This window comes from Pholcus phalangioides, unplaced genomic scaffold (assembly GCF_987345545.1).
Source record: "Pholcus phalangioides strain wild (caught in Gottingen) unplaced genomic scaffold, Ppha-v1.0 ptg000030l_1, whole genome shotgun sequence".
Lineage (NCBI taxonomy): Eukaryota > Metazoa > Arthropoda > Arachnida > Araneae > Pholcidae > Pholcus > Pholcus phalangioides.
The window spans coordinates 6,936,939-6,957,140 of NW_028301620.1; the positions used below are offsets into that span (position 1 = coordinate 6,936,939).

Here is a 20,202-nt window from a genome sequence, read left to right on the forward strand (position 1 = left end):
TATGGTTTGCATGTTGCTGATATGTGGTAAAGTTCTTAATTTAAAGACGTATAGAAGATCTTTGGGATAAATAAAAACTTGAACTTAATCCCTAGATGCAGAAAGAAAACTGCTCTACTTCTAGATTTTGTGCATGGAAAAAAGTTGCAGAAATATAGGGAGAACTTGGCACTTCGCTTAACTGCACCAAGTATTTTCAATGCATTACCATGTGCGACACTAGGGTTTCCCACATTAAAAACAGAGGAATTATTTCTTGTGTAAAGCCTTGAATTCTATGCTAGAGGTTGTACGAACATAAATACTATTCGGCTTTCGACTTTACTTTTCATATTAAAATTTTGAGTTTTCTTGTTTTTTTACCAAAACCCATTAAATCTGTGAAAGAATAAAAATGTGTAAACCATAGTTTCCCAACCTTTTTTGTCCCATCGCCCCCTTCTTCAGAAATTTTTTTCTCCCACGCCCCCCAACGCAATTTAACCCATAGGATCCTATGTTATACACATAGCTTCTACCCCCCCCCTGGAACATTTCATTGCCTCTCCCAGGGGGCGTTAACGCCCACGTTGGGAATCACTGGTGTAAGCTATTCAGCAACAACATGCAAGTCGTAAACACATCCATTAATTGTGCAAGAAAAATTCTTGTCAATAGAAGTTTTATTTAGTTGGTGCTGAATGGCCCTTTGGTTGTACATCAAGCAAATTGACATGTCTGCACCAGATATGTGATACTGAGATGCCACCACTCATTCACTTTAATGGGGAGTGGGGGAGACCCTCATGAATAAAAGCACTTTTCTCTAAAAGAAATCAATCCATAAAGTTAGTTTGAGTTCAATGTTTGTTTGTAGTTTATTCGTTAATGCTTAATTAAATTTGGTCAATTAGGAGAAAAAAAGCAGTTAGGTGATATGAAAATATGCATTTTTAATGATCAACAAGATTTGTTTTAATCAATAAGCAGTTTCAGTTAATTTTAAGCAAAAAAATTAGATTTGAAAAAAATTTTCATACCCCAGTAATCTATAAAGTGAGAGAGTATTAGGGTTGGGTTTTTTACCGGTAAAAACTTGGTAAATACAATTAGCCTTTGTGCATTGATGGTAATTCATACATAGAGTAGCAGTTTTTAATTAATTTGTAAAGATTAATACTTATTTAATCAATATTTAATAATTATATTGGTGTATTTTATGATATATGCATGCAGCTGGATCTCTACAGTTGGCTACCAGAGAAGAGGATAAACCCTGAGCAAAGTACATGTAATACTGATAACTTTTTTAAAATATTTCTGCTCTAGTTGCACGTATCAGTAGAATAAAATATGGATTAAAAACTCTAGAATCATCATTGTTAGTCAGAAATTTTCAATTAGAAAGTAAATAATACTTCTGAAGTCTCTTTTTTTTCTTTTGGCTAATTTGCTTGTACAAAATCGCGTAGAAAGCTTCATGATTTCATGAAAGCTTTAAAGTTGGTTTTTCACAAGAAAGTTTTGGCTGGTAAATACTACCAGACTGTTTGTTTATGAATAAGGCCGGCTTGTTGAATCAAGAAAAAATCTAAGTGTCAATCAAATATTTTAGGAGCCAAGTGATTTCCCCCCCCCCCCAGCTAGTAATCACATACAGAAAATTTTAGGCGCTAATATAAATTTTTTAGTTACCATGGAGACCTACCGCTTGGGATTTGTCAAGCCCTGTAATAAGGTATCAGTTTATTACATATATACGTCATATATATATATATTAATAAACGAGAAAAGAAATAACAAGAAAAGTTCAAAAACATGTGTCTTAGTTGAAAAAGAATAGGCCTAAAAATTATGCATTTTCTTCAGAAAAAGCAAAGAATGAGTACAGAATTTTTTTTTAATAACGGCAAAAATGTTTAATTTCCCCCCTCCGAAGGTGGTAAATACCAGTAAAAACCATCAACGGTAAACATCATGCTAACCCTGACAAGTATGGAAGTAACAGAAAGAGTGACCCAGAGAACAAGAAACCAGGTCAATCATCGACCGAATGACCTAGATTGTATAAGAGTAGACTCGTGAAAGAGGAAACATGTCAGTGAGCGACTAAAAGAATGACATAGATAGTAATCATTAAAGTGACCAAAAGAGTGACCTAGCAAAAAAAGACCAAGTAGGAGGAAGAGGCAATGGCATATTTACGGGGGGGGGGGAAGCTTAGTGGGCAATAACCAGTGGCGGCAAATTTGAGGAATGAGTAGACGAGAAAATAAAATAGAATGGGAGAGGGGCAGCAAAATTTGTATTGTCATCATCAACAACCATGTTCAATCCAGAACTGCTGGATGAAGGTCTCCCCTAAATTTTTCCATTTTTACTCTGTCTGATGCTTTTGCCATCCAGCTGACTCCAGCCACTTGTCGGATCTCGTCGATTCATCTTGTTTGGGGACGCCAATGAATCCATGTATGCTGTGCAGTGCCATCTTAAAGCATGGGCTTACCTGGCCTCTACCCATCAAGAGCAGAAAAGAGGGGCTCATAAAAATGAGATCTGGTTAAAATTTTTGAGAGTAAGTGTAAATTGGTTACAGACAAGCATTGGCATACGCAGAATTTTCTTGAGGGGTTTTTCAGATTTTTTTTCATTCTGAGAGGGATTTTTTACTTTTTCCTGCAAAATAACACTATAATCTTGGCTCAGGGGGGGGGGGGGGGGTTCCTTGCGTAAACCAATGCAGACAGGTATTTTATCACTGTCCCCCAGTGGCCCCTTGACGCTCTAAGACTGCCCTGCTGCTGAGACAATAAGGAACTAGGTCAGTGAGTTACCAAAAGAATGATCTAGAGCAGTGGTTCTCAGTGGGTGCTCTGCACAGCCCTTGGGGCTCCTTGTGCACTCTCTAGGGGCTCTGTGGTTGCTCCAGGAAAACAATAAAAAAAATCATTAAAATTTAAAAAAATAATTAAATATTTTTAAATAGTAAAAATAAATCAGTAACTTTAATAAATAATTAAAAAATGGCCTACGGGGCTCCGCCATAGAATTTTTTTACTAAAAAGGGCTCCGCGAGTCAAAAAAGGTTGTGAACCACTGATCTAGAACATGTGCAAGCATGCAAATGACCAAAAGAGTGAGCTAGATCATAGGCAAGCATGTGAATGATAAAAGAATGATCCAGGCCAGTGGTGTGCAAACTTTTTGAAGCGCGACCCTCTTTTGACCAAAAATTTATCGGCTACCCCTACATAGGCTGGCCATTTGTCCCGGTTTTCTGGGATATCTCAATTTTTTTGCCAGTGCTGTCCCGAAAGCCCTTTTCGGAATGCTCGTTTCGATTTTGATTAGGCGATATTAATTTCCAAAAATAATCAATTTTCTTAAGTAACATATTTACTTTGTTGTTTGATGTACTTAGTGTCCCTTATGCAAAATGTAAGTGTAGCGAGGTGTATGGTCCTTGATTTTCGTATACAGGTTGATTAGGAGAGAATCATGATTCTACACTTTGAAATCGACCATTAAAATTTTTTTCCATAAAACGTAGACACATTTCACCCATATATTCACATATTATTTATCCTTCTATTCTGTGTTTTAAATTTTTTAAGAAATATACAATTTTGAAATCGGGTGATCCTCCATGTAAAAGTACTAGCTTGATATCATCCACTGTATGCCAGAAGCACTAATTTACAAATTTTCCTTTTTTCATCAGCTGTTTGGATACCTTGTTTTGCTATCTAAGTTGTGTGTGCCTGAACGTGAATGTAACGCACGTGTTTCAATAATGCCTGATTGAAACCACACGTTACAAAACATTTTAGGAAAATAACTTGGTTTGAGTAACATGGGTAGAGTGAACATTCAAATGCAATTTCTCACTCTTTTTTTTTTTTACAAGGACATTGCACATTCGTGCTTCTGGCATGACAGAGCTGATAATATTAATTATCGTCCAAGTAGAATTTGATAAAATTACATTGTCTGATATATGGTAAATAGCTCAGCTGAATAAAGGCATTCTTTAGTTTTGACATATTTTGAAATGAAAATGAATTTCTTATTTGGAAATTTTTATTTTGGATAATCCATCCCGACCTGCTTAGTTTAATGACCCACGGTTTGCGCACCACTGATCTAGAGCACGTGTAAACAATTAAAAGAGTGACCTATAAAGCAAGGAACCATATTGTTGAGCAACCAATAGCGACCTACAGCATGTGCAAGTATGTAATTCACCAAAACAGTCTGCAAGCATGTGTGTGTGTGACAGAAACCAGTGTGGAAGCATCCCAACTATGAGGCGCAAATGCGAGCCAACTTCCCCACTAAAAAGTCTCGCCACAGAGAGCAACAAGCCTACATCAATTAATTATTCAATCATTACACTTCACTCAAACAACACCACTGTATTGGTACCTTACTTCTACAATATTATTTGAGTAACTAATACTACATGTAATACTGTACTAAGTGCTCTTGTATTTCTAAAATAAACATGCTTTTTTATTTTTTTCTAAATTACTGAAATAAAAAACTGGTGGCAGATGGCAGCACACTACACATAACATTACACAGAAACAAACTTCACGTCAGGTTTCACTACATGCACACTCCTGCATGTACTAATTCGTTACATGTTCCGCAGAGGAATATGGACGAGGTGCATGTGTGGTTTAGTAGTAGTGTGGAAGCATGTGAGTGACCAAAACAGTTTGCACGCATGTTGAATGATTAAAAACAAGTGGCCGAGAAAATTAGTGAGTGTGTGACCAAATGAGTGAGTTCGAGTAACAGGTGTGCCTGCAGGAGTGAGGGTGGGAGTAAAAAGTTGGCGGCGAATTCAAGGAAAGAGTCATCAAGAAACTTATACAGTCGGCCCCCCGTATTACCGTTTTTTTTCCTTTACTGAAATTTTTTTTTGACAACACTCAGCAATCGCCATTCACATGTTTTGTTTACAAAATTTGAGTTGTGCTTGTTTAAGATGGCTCATTCTTCTAGTGCTACTGATAATGCTTTGAAAAAAAATAAAAGTGAAAACTCCAAGAGAAAAATTGAATACATTGACATTGCTTGTCGAAAGTAAGTCAATACCTGCTGTGGTCCACCATTATAGAATCAACGAATCTACGGTGAGATATATCAAGAAAAAGGAATCTGAAATTTGTTCAGCCGTAGCTATACCCATGGCAGTCAAAATTTTGCCGCGCCTACGGGATCCATGTTTCTTGTACAGAAAATACTATTTTTGTGGGTACAAGACAGATACAAAGAAGTATTCCAATTAATTGTAAGATTTTAACACAAAAGGCAAAAAATGTAACTCTTCCATAAGAAAAGGGCTAGTGAAACGTCTATTCCATCAGAATTTTTGCAAGTAAAGGTTGGTTTCATAGGTTTAAGAAATGATTCAGATCACGCAATGTAAAAATCACCGGTGATCAAGCCTCTGCCGACCAGGAGGCAGCTAGAAAATTTCCAACGACTTTGTAGAAAATTATTGATAGAGAAGGGTTATGCACCTCTGTAGGTGTTTCATGCTAACGAAACTACACTATTTTGGAAGTAATGCCACAAAGAAGTTAAGCAAGAGAAGAAAAGCGAGCTCCTAGTTTTAAGGCAAGTAGAGATGGACTTACTATGTTGTTTTGCACAAATGCGCATGGGTAGCAAGATAAAGCCCACCATCATGCTCATATCTGAGAATCTGTGAGCATTGAACGAAAGAATAAGCCAAAGCTCCCAATATTTTGGACAAACAATAAAAAGGCTTAGACTATGAAAACCATTTTCCTAGATTAGTTTAAACAGTGTTTCGTTCCGGAAGTCAGGAGGTACCTTGTTATGGATACATGCTATTCAAATTTCTTTTGATACTAGATTGACCGAGGAGGAATTAATGCAACTGACTGGTCCTGAAACTGAAGAGGTACGAGATGAAGAAGATCAAGATAAAGAAGTAGAACAAAGTTCACCACAAGTAACATAGCCGAAGGGTTTCGCAAGCTCAAATCAGCAATAGATTATTCTCATAACATAGATCCCTCTATTTTACGTTCTTCACATATAGAAAAATTAGTAGAGGAACCCTTGTCAACATACTTTAACATATTTGATATGAAGAGAAGAAACGGCAAACAGAAAAATCACAATGTTCTTTCAGAAAACATCACCAACAATCACTGCACCCTCTTTTACATTCTTTTCTACCTCTGCGTGTCACCCTACTCTTTTTCAGGTGTTCAATAAACAAGATATGCAAGAAAAAACTATGGTTTCGGTTATTCGCGGTCACCCCCGGAACGTAACCCCCGCGAATACGGGGGGGGGGGGAGCCGACTGTACTAGAATGGGTGAAGGGTGGCAAAACGATAAATTCCCCTATGGGTGGTGGGGGTGCTAAGCAGGGCAAATTTCAGGAGTGGTCGAGGAAAATTAGACTAGAATGGGAAGAGGGCGACAACAAATCATATAAAACGCCTCTGGATTGGAGGGATGGGGGTGAATAAAAGTAGTTTTATACACACAAAAATAAAGTTACCTGTGTTTATGATGAGCGTGGTGAGAGCCGCAAACGCTACCAGCGGTGCAATTGACGGCGGAGCACGCACTGCGTAAAACCATCGCATGAGTGTGGCTGGGATTTGCCGCCAAACTATCAGAATCCTTAGAAACCATTGCTGCGGCGCAAAGTTCTATTACATCACACAACAGCTTATTCAGTTTTTAATCAATTAGTCCTCAAAACTCGCGCATAACGCAGTTAATTGAGCTTTAAATTGCAATTCGGTGAACGGAAGAAACCAAGGTTTTGATATTATACTGTATATATATACACACACACACACCAGTTATAAACTAAAGCGCTATATGGGAAAGAGAAAAGGAGGAAAAAAAACTACGTGAACTGCATCTTGATTATGAAAGTGAGAGTAGAGATGGGGGAGGGGAACGACGCTTATTTCGTAAGCGTTAAGGCCACTCGTGGTTACGTGAATGCTAAAAGAAAAAAACCCACTCACCTCGAACTGGCTACCTCCTACTCGTTCAACCAATTTCTCTCTTTGCTGCTTTGCTGGAGGTAATAAACAAAACAAAAAAAAAACACAAACAGAACAGTCGTGTTGCCACTCAACTAAAACAAAAGTCTTTGAAAAGAATCTAAGGGTTCATTTCTTTAATGTTGCCAGATCCTTAAAATAAATTTTCTAACCAAAATCATAGTAAAAAAAAAAAACAACCCCAAAATATAGTCAAAATTGTCTAGGAAACAACACACGAACTAAAGTTTAATGACAATCCAGTTTAGGAGCATGGGATCATTCAAGTATTACGTCAGAATCGATGGTGGGGGAGGGGGTTTCTGATTTGCTGACTTTTGCTGACAATGGGGGGGGGGGGAAGGGGGTTTGGGTGATGACGTCATCAACTGCCCTTTATGAAAATATGAAATATTCTTAATGGTATCTTACTCGGTGACCTTTCGCCAGTTTGTGGGCATCTGAACTAACATTATCTCCCTATTGATAAGTCCCCATACTTCCGCGGATCCAAGTGATCTGGAAATGTGTTTGGGCCGCTTATGTGCTCTGTACACTCGTGCCACTTGCCGTACAAGTGATCCGTAGCTATATCGCGGATCACGTAATCTGGGAATGTGTCGAGTGATGTAGCACCGCATTGGGGACCGCTTAAGTGCTCTAAAACTGGACCACATGTCACTCAACGGATCTCCAAATGTGCCACGGCTCGCTTAATGGCCGTATTCACCGACACAGTTTAAACTACAATCGCAAGTTAAAGGATTAGTGATCGACACGGATTGGTTAAAATCCTCAATGTAACCAATCCGTTTCGATCTTCTATTCTTTCACCTGCGATTGTAGTTTAAACTGTGTTGGTGAATACGGCCGTTAGTGTTCTAGAACTGTGTTGCGTGCCAGTTAAACCAGTTAAAGTGTTCTAGAACTGTGTTGCGGGCCAGTTAAAGTGTTCTAGAACTGTGTTGCGGGTCAGTTAAAGTGATCTGTGAATGTGCTACGGGCCGCTCAAATGCTCTCGAACTGTGCCACGGGCCATTGAAGCGATCTGTTAATGTGCCCCTCAGTTCATCTATATATATAAAATTGATTTTCTGTGTGTGTGTGTGTGTGTGTATGTTCTCTATACAAATCTACAGTTTTAGATCGATCGTCGCCAAATTTTGCATATATACCAAATGGGACCCGATTTGAACGATAGGCTACTTTAAAATTTCGTCAGCCCAGGGCAAATGCCCCAAATGGGCAAAAAACTGTCCGGCAACAATGGTTTTTGGGCCTCAACAATCACTTTCCGAACGTTTACTTTGGTTACCGTGGTTCCCTAGCAATGCGTTTCAGACGTGTATATGCCTTTACAACGGTTTGTCACTTCTTTAATCCTGTTAGTATATGTATAATAGTTTATGCCTTTATAATGGTTTGCCACATTTTCAATATACTCTCAGTAATGAGGCTTTTTGAATAGACGTCATAATCATCATCAGCATCGCTTTGAGAGTCAGGGAAAGGGTGATCCTTGAGGCGGACACTGTTTACCGCAAAAACGAAGAACATCTTTGGTTTTGGTTTGACTTTGAGACTGGAACTAAAACTAAACTCTCCTCCCCCCAACTCCTGAAGATCTTTCATATATACTGTATCACTCGCTGACTCACACAGAGAAGCATGTTCACGTTCAGTTTGTCTGATTCTTAGTTGTCTTATATTTGTGTCTTGGTAATTTGTGCTAAAATGTTTAATAAATTTGTGTTATGTGTACGCCTCGGCTTCAGTGGTGACTCTCAAATGAACAGAACCTTCTGAATAAACTTTTTGGTCGTATTTCCAAGCTCTGGATTATTTTCCCTCTGTTTCCATTGGCATGATGGGATCTTCTCACGGTGAGCTACTGTTTTCGCTAATCTTCCGGCCTTTATATATATTTTTTTCCTGTAAAATTCTAATATTGTTTGCATAAAATAATTTTATAGTTGGAATTTTATCCTCGTTTTCCCCCATCTATTTCGTTATTGTTATTACGAGATGGATGACGGTACGGATCCCACGGTGGTCGCAAGGGTATCTTGTAAATTACCTCCAATGTGGATAAATAATATTGCTTTATGGTTCGTGCAAGTGGAAGCTAATTTCGCAGTAGCACAAATAACTTCCGATATAACGAAATATAACACTATTTTAGCAGCTGTAGATGCCGACTCGCTTCATTCGGTTTCAGACTTGGTGCTTAATCCACCAGCCGAAAACAAATACGAAGCACTTAAAAAAAGGCTTATCGCTGAATTTACAGATTCTAAATCGATACAAATCCGCAAACTGTTGTCTGAATTGACTCTTGGGGATAAGAAACCATCCTCTCTACTGAGACAAATGAAAGAGCTGGCAGGAAATTCAGTAACTGAAGATTTTCTAAAAACTATTTGGATGGAAAGGTTACCTTTGAACTCTCAGGCCATTTTATCAGTGTCAACTGCAGATTTAACTGAGTTGGCCACACTAGCCGATAAAATTTCCGAAATACGACCAATACCGAGTATTTCTGCGCTTTCTTCACAGTCAGGCCCTTCATCAGATTCTGTGAAATCTGATATTGCACAATTGCGTAGTGAAATATCGCAATTAAAAATTCAAATTGCAGATTTGTCAACGAAAATTAAAAATGAAAATTATTCAAGAGGGCGTACTCATTCTCGCTACCGAAGCAACAGCCGTAATTTTAGAAATCGTAACTTCAATACTACACAAACACTATGTTTCTATCATAATAAATTTGGTGAGAAAGCAACAAAGTGTTACCAGCCGTGCACATACAAATCAAAAAACTAAAGCACGCTGCTGCATCGTTACAGCACACTTTTCCCGGTGCAGCAGCAGGTCCTACTAAATGTAGACTTTACGTATATGATAAAGCGACAAATTGTAATTTTTTAATCGATTCGGGTAGTGACATCTCTTGCATTCCTGTGTCACCCAATGTGAAGGACAGTTCTTCACATTTTCTCTATGCAGCCAACAACACGAAAATTCCAACATACGGAAAAAAACATTTAGAGCTAAATTTAGGGCTTCGTCGAAATTTTCGTTGGACTTTCCTCATTGCAAAAGTCAATACTGCTATTATTGGTGCTGATTTTTTAACACATTTCGGACTCGTGTTGGATTTAAAAAATAGAGCATTAATTGACTCTATCACTAACATGCAAACAAAAGGTGTACTGTCCAATGCTGCAGTACCCACAGTGAAATTGATTGTTGGTGAATCACCATATCATAAAATTTTTGAACAATTTCCAATTTTGGCAAATCCAATACCGCAGTTTTCCCGTCCTCCAAAACATAACACTCAGCATTTTATTGAAACAAACGGAAGTCCAATTTTCTGTAAACCTAGAAGGCTGCATCCAAAAATATTACAAGCAGTTGAACAAGAATTTGAATATTTGATTGATAATGGAATTTGTCGCCCATCAAAGTCACCTTGGGCTTCTCCAATTCATGTAGTTCCGAAATCGAATGGAACGTACCGAATTTGTGGTGATTATCGTCGCTTGAATGCTATAACTGTTCCAGATAGGTACCCATTACCTCATATACATGACATAACTAATGTTCTGCACGGAAAGAAAATATTTTCCAAAATTGATATAGTAAGGGCATACTATCATATTCCGATAAATGAATCCGATGTACCAAAAACTGCCGTTACTACTCCCATTGGTAGTTTTGAATTTTTATATCTCCCATTTGGTCTGAAATGTGCACCAATGACATTTCAAAGATTTATGAATGAGGTACTGAAAGGTCTCGATTTTACTGTCAGTTATTTAGACGATGTCTTAAGTTTTTCTGAAAACGAAAATGATCACATTAAGCACGTGGAACTTGTTTTGGAGAGGTTTAGTAGGTACGGACTAAACATAAATGCTTCCAAATGTGTTTTTGGTCAACAACAAATTTCCTTTCTGGGTCACGAAATATCAGCAGGTGGTGTTCGACCTTTGGACGACAAGGTAAAAGCTATAATGAACTATCCACGTCCAGAAAATCTGGTGCAACTCAGAAAATATTTGGGGTTACTAAATTTCTATAGGAAATTCATTTCACATGCTGCTGAAGTACTAGCACCATTAACTGACCTATTAAAAGGGTCTAAAAAGAAAAATGATCAATCTCGCATTACATGGTCTAAAAATTTGTTAGATTCATTCGAAAAATCAAAAGAAGCTTTGCTAAACGCTACTTCGCTAGTGTTTCCAGAAAATGAAGATAAGTTAATACTTCATTGTGATGCTAGCGAAATTTCAATTGGAGCTACCTTAAGTGTAATGCAGAATTTAGAATATAAACCCCTGGGATTCTTTTCAAGACGTCTTACACCTACACAAATGAAATATTCAAGTTTTGACCGTGAACTATTAGCTATATACGAGTCTGTTAAATTTTTTAAACACATGCTAGAGGCTAGAAACTGTAAAATTGTTACAGATCATCGCCCATTAACATACGTTTTTCGTAAGGCAACGGACACTTACTCGAATAAGCAAACACGGTGGATTTCTTACATATCAGAATTCACTACTGATATCGAGTATCTAAAAGGTGAGCGAAATGAAGCTGCCGATGCACTATCGCGCATAAGTGAGGTTATTGTCCCCCAGCCACTTAATTATGATGAACTCAGTAATGATCAAAAATCAAACGAACAACTGAAACAACTCATTTCAGACACTAATACTGGGTTGCAATTGAAATTAATTCAATTGCCCAATTCAAATTCTCAAATATATTGCGATCTTTCAACTGGAAAAGTAAGACCTTATGTCACTGCTAAATTTCGCAAACAAGTTTTCCTAAACTTACATTGCCTTTCTCATCCAGGTATTAGAAGTACTGTTGACCTTATACGTAACCGTTTCGTTTGGCAGTCTATGAATAAAGATGTTCGTGAGTGGGCACGCCAATGCATTGATTGCCAACGTTCTAAAATTCACAAACACACGAAATCAGAATTAGGAAAATTTTCACTGCCAACTGCACGATTCCAACATATTCATTGCGATCTTGTGGGACCCTTGCCGGAATCAAACGGGAAAACTTATTGTTTAACTTTAATTGACCGCGTAACACGTTGGCCGGAAGCATATGCGATTTCAGATATTACCGCTGAAACAATCGCAAAGACAATCTACTCTGAGTGGATTGCCCGATTCGGCACACCAGACCGCATAACAACTGATCAAGGCAGACAGTTCGAGTCAAGACTAATGTCTCAGCTCGCTGCTCTTCTAGGTGTGGAAAAGTGGCGAACATCACCGTACAACCCAAAAGCAAATGGGCTGATCGAAAATTTTCACCGTCCATTAAAAGCTGCAATTATGGGTCACCACACCACCAAGTGGACAGAAGTCCTCCCAACCATTCTTCTCGGTTTTCGTTCAGCACTGAAAGAAGATATAGGTGCAACACCAGCTGAGCTTGTCTACGGTGCTTCCTTGCGTCTTCCTGGCGATTTTTACGATTCGAGTGACAAAATTCAAGATCCGTCCATGTTCATCGAAAACCTCAGGCAACACATGAGAGCATTAAAACCGAAACCAACAAGCTCTCATAACAAAAATAATGTGTTCGTACATAAAGCATTAAACACCTGTTCTCATGTATTTATCCGACATGACAGGTTGAGAACATCGCTTCAAGCACCCTACTCTGGACCGTTTCCGGTGATCAGCAGAAAAGAAAAGAACTTTAAAGTTCTGATAGATGGAAAACCAACAAATGTATGTATCGATCGAATAAAACCTGCATTCACAGTGAATGAGGATGCTACAACTACAATTTCGAATACAGTGTGTCCCAAAATTAATGTGCTTCCGAAACCACCAGACCGCTTCACGCGTTCCGGAAGACAGGTTCGCTATCCTGTCAGATTCAATAATGTTGTCAGACTGTGTCGTTAGTCACTGGAAGGGGGGTACTGAGGCGGACACTGTTTACCGCAAAAACGAAGAACATCTTTGGTTTTGGTTTGACTTTGAGACTGGAACTAAAACTAAACTCTCCTCCCCCCAACTCCTGACGAAGATCTTTCATATATACTGTATCACTCGCTGACTCACACAGAGAAGCATGTTCACGTTCAGTTTGTCTGATTCTTAGTTGTCTTATATTTGTGTCTTGGTAATTTGTGCTAAAATGTTTAATAAATTTGTGTTATGTGTACGCCTCGGCTTCAATCCTCATAGAAATCAGTGCTAAAATTGTCGATTTTACTGTAGAAATGCGGCAATTTAGTGGGATTTTCCGCCCCATCAATAATTTTAAAAATTGTATTGAATTCTCGATTTTTGAAATATTCAGTTCGCTTAGAGATATACGAAGCCCAGGAGATTAAATATGAAGTAATTAGCCGGACCTACTTTCCAGTTGGATATCCAGGCAATAACATTGATTTCAACTTTTTATTTATATCTTCTCAAGCATAAAAATAATGTCTCCGTATTGTCTTTTGATATTCAACTGCATTAATTCATAGTTTAGGATGTTTTAAAATGAATTATGGGCCCGTAAAGTACATCGAACAAATTCCACAGCTTCAATTAAGCATTTTTGAAAGCTGAAACAGGCAGATGGATAAATTAAAGTTCAGGGGGGGGGGATCGAAATACCTAGCGCCCCTTAAAAAAAGGAAAAAAATATATATTCGTTTCTATGTTTCTTTAAATCTAGATTTGTTTATTTCATGAAGTCTATCAGGAAGTCGTCATATTGGTTAACTTAGACACGGTTTGCATGTCCCTCAAAGAAAGAGGGAGATATCACGTGATCCAAACAGCCTCATGGAAGAAAACCCGGGCAGCGCCGGGTATTATAGCTAGTTTTTATAAAATTATGTTTGAGGGGACAAACCACATTAGACAACCCTCAGGCCACATTTGGCCCCCTGACCAAGGGTTTACCATATATGGCTTAGAATGTGGGTCGCAATGAATTTCTTAAAAAGAAATTTTGAGTTTTTAGCCTTCAAATAGCATTGAAAATTAAGAGAAATTGATTGTAATAACAAATAAAGGTATTTTCTTCCTAAATTTTAATTTTGTTAAAAAATATTTTTTTGTATTAAAAAAACAAAATTTTGATCGTTTGGGGAGTAAACATGCCCCCCCCCCCCCGTCTCGCTTCCCCACGTACGTCTCTGATCCCACCAATTGCGTTAGGATATACTAACGCATATTTGTTCTGCCCCTTAAAGGGACAGAACTGACACGAAATTTTGTTGACGTGGGGGAGGGAGGTCAGAGTTTTTCTGACTTTTGCTGACAAGGGAAATAGGGGTGGGGGGGGGGTCAAAATGGCTAAAAATTTGCTGATGTTAAATATGAATGGGCCCTTTCCAACGTAGTTTCTCGTGGAACCCTTGATGGTGTTTGCAAAGCTGACCAGATAGCGCTATAAATTTCCCATGAGCTGTAGGAATATATTTCCACATGAATTGCGAAATCAATATTTTTACGTTAACTACTTGAAAGCAAACTTTTAGCTATGTAAGATATTTTTGGCAAGCATTCATTATTTCACAGCTATATTTGCTTCACTCACAATTATATAGTAGACTCTCGGTAACTCGACACCCCTAAAGTATGGACAAGCATGTCGACTTAAACCGGATGTCAAGTTAGCGGGATTTCTCTCTAAACTTTTGTTCGATCGTTTTTGTGTACGTAATTATATGCATTCGAACAACTCCATTAAATAAAATTCTAATTCTCATTCATTTTAATTCGGGATTGTTCAAAATAGAATCAAAACATATAAAAAAATTTACCTCATGAAAAATAATCAAGTATATTTGTTTGCTTTTCTTCCCGAAGAGAAAACAAAAATTCTTCTATACACTATTCAGTTTATCCAGCGATTGTTCGGCTTTTTCTTGAGTTCGTAAGAATCGACGTCTCACATCTGCAGCTTTTAATGCATCATGGCGAGATGGTGCAGATACAGTCAAATCTCGTTTTAACGAATACCGTTATAGCGAAAATCTTATTTTAACGAACGAAGTAGTATATCGTATATCATACCGATCCTCCTTTCTCAGTTTTCGAATCTGAATGCAGAAGCGACGTAGTAGTGAAAAATAACCATAGAATGACATTTCAAAGTGAATGATGGTACGATGATGAATATAATGGTAACTGATAATCTAAAATTTGTGTCAAAAATCGTTGTAGCGAGGTTTCACTGTAATTAAATAAGCTGAAGCATAGACTTTGGATATAGGAGTGCTTGAGTTCTCCCCTCCCCAGTAATTTATGAATACATAATGTAACGCACTTAACCTTAATATTTTGCCACCCTTAAGATACGACCATCTGAAAAGGGTTTTCTTTCTTCACCTCTATTGACTTGGTACAGTGGTTCCCGAATTGTTGATCACGACCCCCTTCGATGGGAGTGGGGGAGGGGGTAATGGTGATTATTTAAGATGTCGTTAGAGAATTTTATAAATAAAAACTTCCTGATGAGAGTAAAATATCAAAGCAATATAATAACTCTTTTTTTTTACGGGGGGGGGGTGTGGTCCCATATATAGTGGGTGCATCTTTTCTATATTTTTTGCCATGGGTTTTGGAAAAATGTCTGCCCTTCAAAGGATTAATTGATCTATTTAGCACATATATATTATATAACATTGTAAAAAATTCTTCATAAAATTCACTAAAAATAATTTGAAGGAAAATCTTATTCAATAAAGTACCATAAATGTGCTTTGGCGCACTTTTATAAGAAACATGAGAATTTGTAAATTAACATTTATTATGAATCCAAAGAGAAAATTAATTTATTTAAAATTAAAGAGAATCGCTCTCCTCATTTCCCAGTTTTTAAAATCTTGATTCTCCGCGTTATGTTGCCTACACACGCGTATCGTAAAAATAAGTTTTCCTATCCTTTTATTTATACGTTGATGCGAAATTTTCTAGCAAAATAACAGCCCTGAGTTCATACGTTTGGGACTAGAAGCGTACGCAGGCGAGAACATAAGGGCCTCGTGCCCTCCCCTAGACGATCAAAAATCAAAAATACTTTCAATTATTTCAATAAAAAAATTAAAATATCGAAAGAAAATACTTTTATACTGTATGTTATCATTACCTATATCTGGTAATTTAAAATGCTTTTTGAAGGTTTTGGCAGCTAAAAATTTCTTTGAGAGAGTTTCCTTGCGCTTCCCGAATCCAATGTGCCCCTCTAAATGTCGGTTTTGCGTACGCCAATGCTCGTGATCAAGGTGCAAGGTATTGCAATGTGGTGAATTTTCTCATGGTGCAACTTAGGTAATACAAATTCTACCACAAGTTAAAATCCCTTTGTATATGAAGGCGTCTTACCACAAGTCATTGTACCGCTTAATCATCGTTTGACGCAGCATAACCTTTATGGCCCTTGCACTAATTAAAAACAAACTGCAGTCCAATCCGAAGGTGCATATTCACTCTGGAATGGTTAATAGCACATAGCGCAGCAAATCCGTTGGAAAAATATGATATATGTTTGAGGTGGAGGGCTGTTGTGCACTCTAAAAACACCCTCTACCGCCTTTGCTATTGCGATTAGACCAGGGCCGTCTTAAGAGAATCATGGGCCCCCGGGCCAAGTGGTTTTTTTTTTGAGGCCCTACCAGGTAAATTCTAGAAAACTTCAACCACTTCTCATTTTTGTTAGGCCCCTCTTCTGTTGAGGCTCCAGGCCGCGCCCGGTTGGGCCCATGCGTTAAGACAGCAGTGGATTAGACCACATATTCTATGATTAAAATCCTGTTTGGTGTCTTATATACCGTTTAAAGTTCTTCCATAAATTCAGAATCACCCTGTGTATTTGCATGTGAGAAAGAAAAATCAATAAACTAGAACCTCTCTCGCCACCTATCAAATAAAATTGTTACAATTCTTTCAAATAAAATTAACAACTGAATTTTGATTCATGTGCCGTATAAAAAAAAGCTATATGATATTAGCTAATATTTCATAAGCAATAGTATTAATTAAATTGTGAAGCTTGTCTCAAAATTTTAACAGTTGTTGTTTATGAACGATAAAACAATATTGATAAAACCCACAAATCATTGCTCATCAAGCTGGCAAAGAACTTATTTGATAAATTGAACGATTCTGAATTTCCACACCTTGCGGAGATTTCATCATACGACAGTAGATACAAAGCAAGATTAAAAGGACCAAAAAATTTTCTACACATGCCTCGACCTGTGTTGCCAGGTCTATGAACATTTGAAAACTTTTGAAAAAAAAAAAAAACCCCTTGGGTCTCAGGTGAACCTACGTCTTCCCCCACCTTATTAGAATCTAACTATCATTGCAAAGCGCACTACTGCACAGGAATTGGCAGAGTCATGATGAAGGGGGTTTGATGGATTATAACTATCCATTGGAACCCCGTTTCACCAATTACGGTTTTCGGTTGCTCATCAAGCACCGAATTAGGAAAGCTTATGGGAGTCTTCAAGACTCTGTCAGATAGCCACTATCCTAGCTTTTCTACAATTGTAAACAAAAATAATATAAAAGCGTAGGGCGGCTACCAGACCAAACCAGAATTGAACGTTTCCGTCGCTGCCCAGCCTTTGCAGGCTGTCTGGCGACTTACAGATCACCAGGGGTGGTATGAGAAGGAAAAAGACAAGTTTGTGCATGTGTGTAAGGTATGTAGTGTATGTGTGTGTGTAGAGAATGAATGAGCCAGGAGAGTATTGTTTACAAATCTTCGCGAAATGAATGCTCATCGAGATAAAACACAACACAATCGAAGAACAAGGGGGAAATGCCTTAAGGGAAGCAGCTGATGATATGCTACCCAAAAACCCCAACATTATAAATATTTACATAATCGAGAGACACTAACCAGAGATGTTTGAGGTACTGTTGAACCGTCATCAGTCATATAACCATAATCAAGAACGTCAAAGAAAAAGTTATAATGAAGACATGACACATACCATCTCTGTATTGTAATAACATCAGTTTCAACACGACACGAACCCAATGCACCATTTTATGCAAGCGCAAATTATGAATAAATGAGAAAAATTATTAATTGCGAAAAAAAAACCCATATAAATGCCTCTGAATTGCGATCACAGCATCCGCAATATCAAACAAAACTGATATCAAATTGATAAATTGTTTAAGGAAAAAAAAAAAAATCAAAATCATGAAAATGTTCTGAAAATTACATCAATTCGTCACCCAATCCACGCTCAGCAAGTCCATTGGCCTAGAGTGTACTGTGGGTATTCTAGGGTCATAACAGACAATTTCTCTAAGATGCGGGTGTTCAGAAGATCGTAGCCTGTCAAAATGAGCATTTGCAAGCTCCTTGATATAGTCCAAGATTAGTGGTAAGTCAAGATCTTTACGGATGTTTTTTCCTCTCACATACCAGGGGGCTCTGGTAAACTGACGAAGAATGATGTTCTGCTGTGTCTGTAAACGTTTCATATTTGCAAGACTGGCATGAGCCCACACTGGGGCAGCATATGTCAGAATAGGACGAATAATAGTTTTAAAAAGAGTTACTTTATTCCTCAACGTTAGCCTGGCCTGTGAGAATGTGATTCTGGATAACATCCCAACTGTTTGTGAGGCCTTATTTCTTACGTACATCACCTGAGGAGAAAATGAGAGCGACTTATCTAGTATACAACCTAGATATTTGACTTGGAGTTTTCTTGTCAACACCGTATTGCCGATGTATATGGGAGTTCTTGGAAACTTGTACGTAGGGCGGCTGACTGACTGAGGTAGATACATTTTCTCAGGGCGTACCGAGTCTTTAAGACTCCCATAAGCTTCCTTGTTTGATGCTGCTCCGTACGAGCTGGATGAAGAAGTTAAAAAGCTGTTTGTATGTGATAGTTGAGTGTGTGAGTGTAAGTGTATAAGAGGCGTGTCAATAAAAGAACGTAGGGCGGCTAATTTTTGCGAGTTTTACTAGTGTTGTTTTACCATACACAAACAACAACTGTTAAAATTTCGAGACAAACCTCACAATTTAACTGATATTATTGCTTATAAAATATGAACTCTCTAATATCATATTGGTTTTTTTTTTGCTGTACATTAATCGAAACCAGTTAATTTTAATCGAAGGGATTGTAACAGTTTTATTTGATAGGTGGCGGAAGGGGTTTCAGTTCACTGATGTGTATTCCCTACATGTAATATAATACTGTACTGTATAATAGTTTTTAATATTTTCTAGAAGGCATAATTTTTGATGATGAGAGTTTCATTGCTATCGGTTATGGACAAAAGTATTTAAGAAAGACATAATTTTTTCATGATAAAAAAAATTATAAAATATTGACATTTAGAGCGATTTGACGAATTACACCTGAAAATGCTTCCATGTATACACAGAGTGTATACATGGAAGCATACATACATTATACAGTATACATATATATATACACATATATATATGTATACAGAAGCAGTATACATTTTTATACACAGAGTTTTTTTGCTGCGCAAAAGAAAAAATATCTATTGTATAAGGCAGCGTGTTATTTTCTCTACATAGATATCAAAATTCTTTGAGCATAGAAACAGGTCTGTGCAGGTGAAGTAAAAGAGAGCGTGCCCCTATCTGGGGGATAAAAATTAAAGGATACACACATTTTTTTCATGTCAGAATAAAATTTTTCTTTTCTACCGCGAGCATCTCGGTGTTCATCATGGCCCCCTCATCTCTAAGACAGATCTTTTGTTTGGCCTTCTCTATGGTGAATTTATAGTGTAAAAAAAAACAACGAAGTTTGCCCGGGCGCCCGTGTTAGAGCCCTGCCAGCCCTACCCTTGGGGGGGGGGGTCATAGTACTCACTTGAATCATTGAGGATAGATGCTTAATTTCGTGCTCGGAGAGAGATGATATTCTCCGACAACTCAGATGAACGCCCTATGATTCAATAATTAGCATGATTATTTCAGTTAAAGCCATATGTCAGAGATCTTGTACGGCGGGTGTTTTTCGTCTGGTGATGGTTACAATCAAAGCTCTTGATTCGTGAATATTCCTCCGAATAGGCTCACAGGGCTTCAACCTCGTGAGTCCCAACCATGAGTTCACCCGGGCATGGCTCGGAGACCCATGGCCCCATAT

At 37.9% G+C, this 20,202-nt stretch overlaps 2 protein-coding genes across 4 annotated transcripts in view; one reads left to right on the top strand and one right to left on the bottom strand.

The window, feature by feature from the left end:
* The window catches only part of LOC149067510 (uncharacterized), a 64,395-nt gene that overhangs the window by 41,872 nt on the left and 2,321 nt on the right, over nt 1-20,202 (bottom strand). The window contains exon 1 of one of the 3 annotated variants that reach the window (XM_089252652.1): nt 7,011-7,130. The exons of 1 other annotated variant lie outside the window; for it this stretch is intronic. Coding sequence is in view for 1 of the 2 variants with exons in the window: in XM_089252651.1 (XP_089108777.1) it covers nt 6,530-6,666 (137 nt within the window). In the remaining variant the exon portion in view is untranslated. Of the gene's footprint in view, nt 1-6,529; nt 6,935-7,010; nt 7,131-20,202 lie in introns of those variants that run through there. One more of the 3 variants, XM_089252651.1, reaches the window with a different exon arrangement.
* On the top strand, nt 12,293-12,985 carry LOC149067511 (uncharacterized). The gene has a single exon (XM_089252617.1). It carries the CDS (start codon nt 12,293-12,295, stop codon nt 12,983-12,985), a length of 693 nt encoding a protein of 230 aa, XP_089108743.1.

Excerpts from the sequence above, each read along its gene's own strand:
- LOC149067511 (XM_089252617.1), top strand. The coding sequence starts at position 12,293 with ATGTCTCAGCTCGCTGCTCTTCTAGGTGTGGAAAAGTGGCGAACATCA.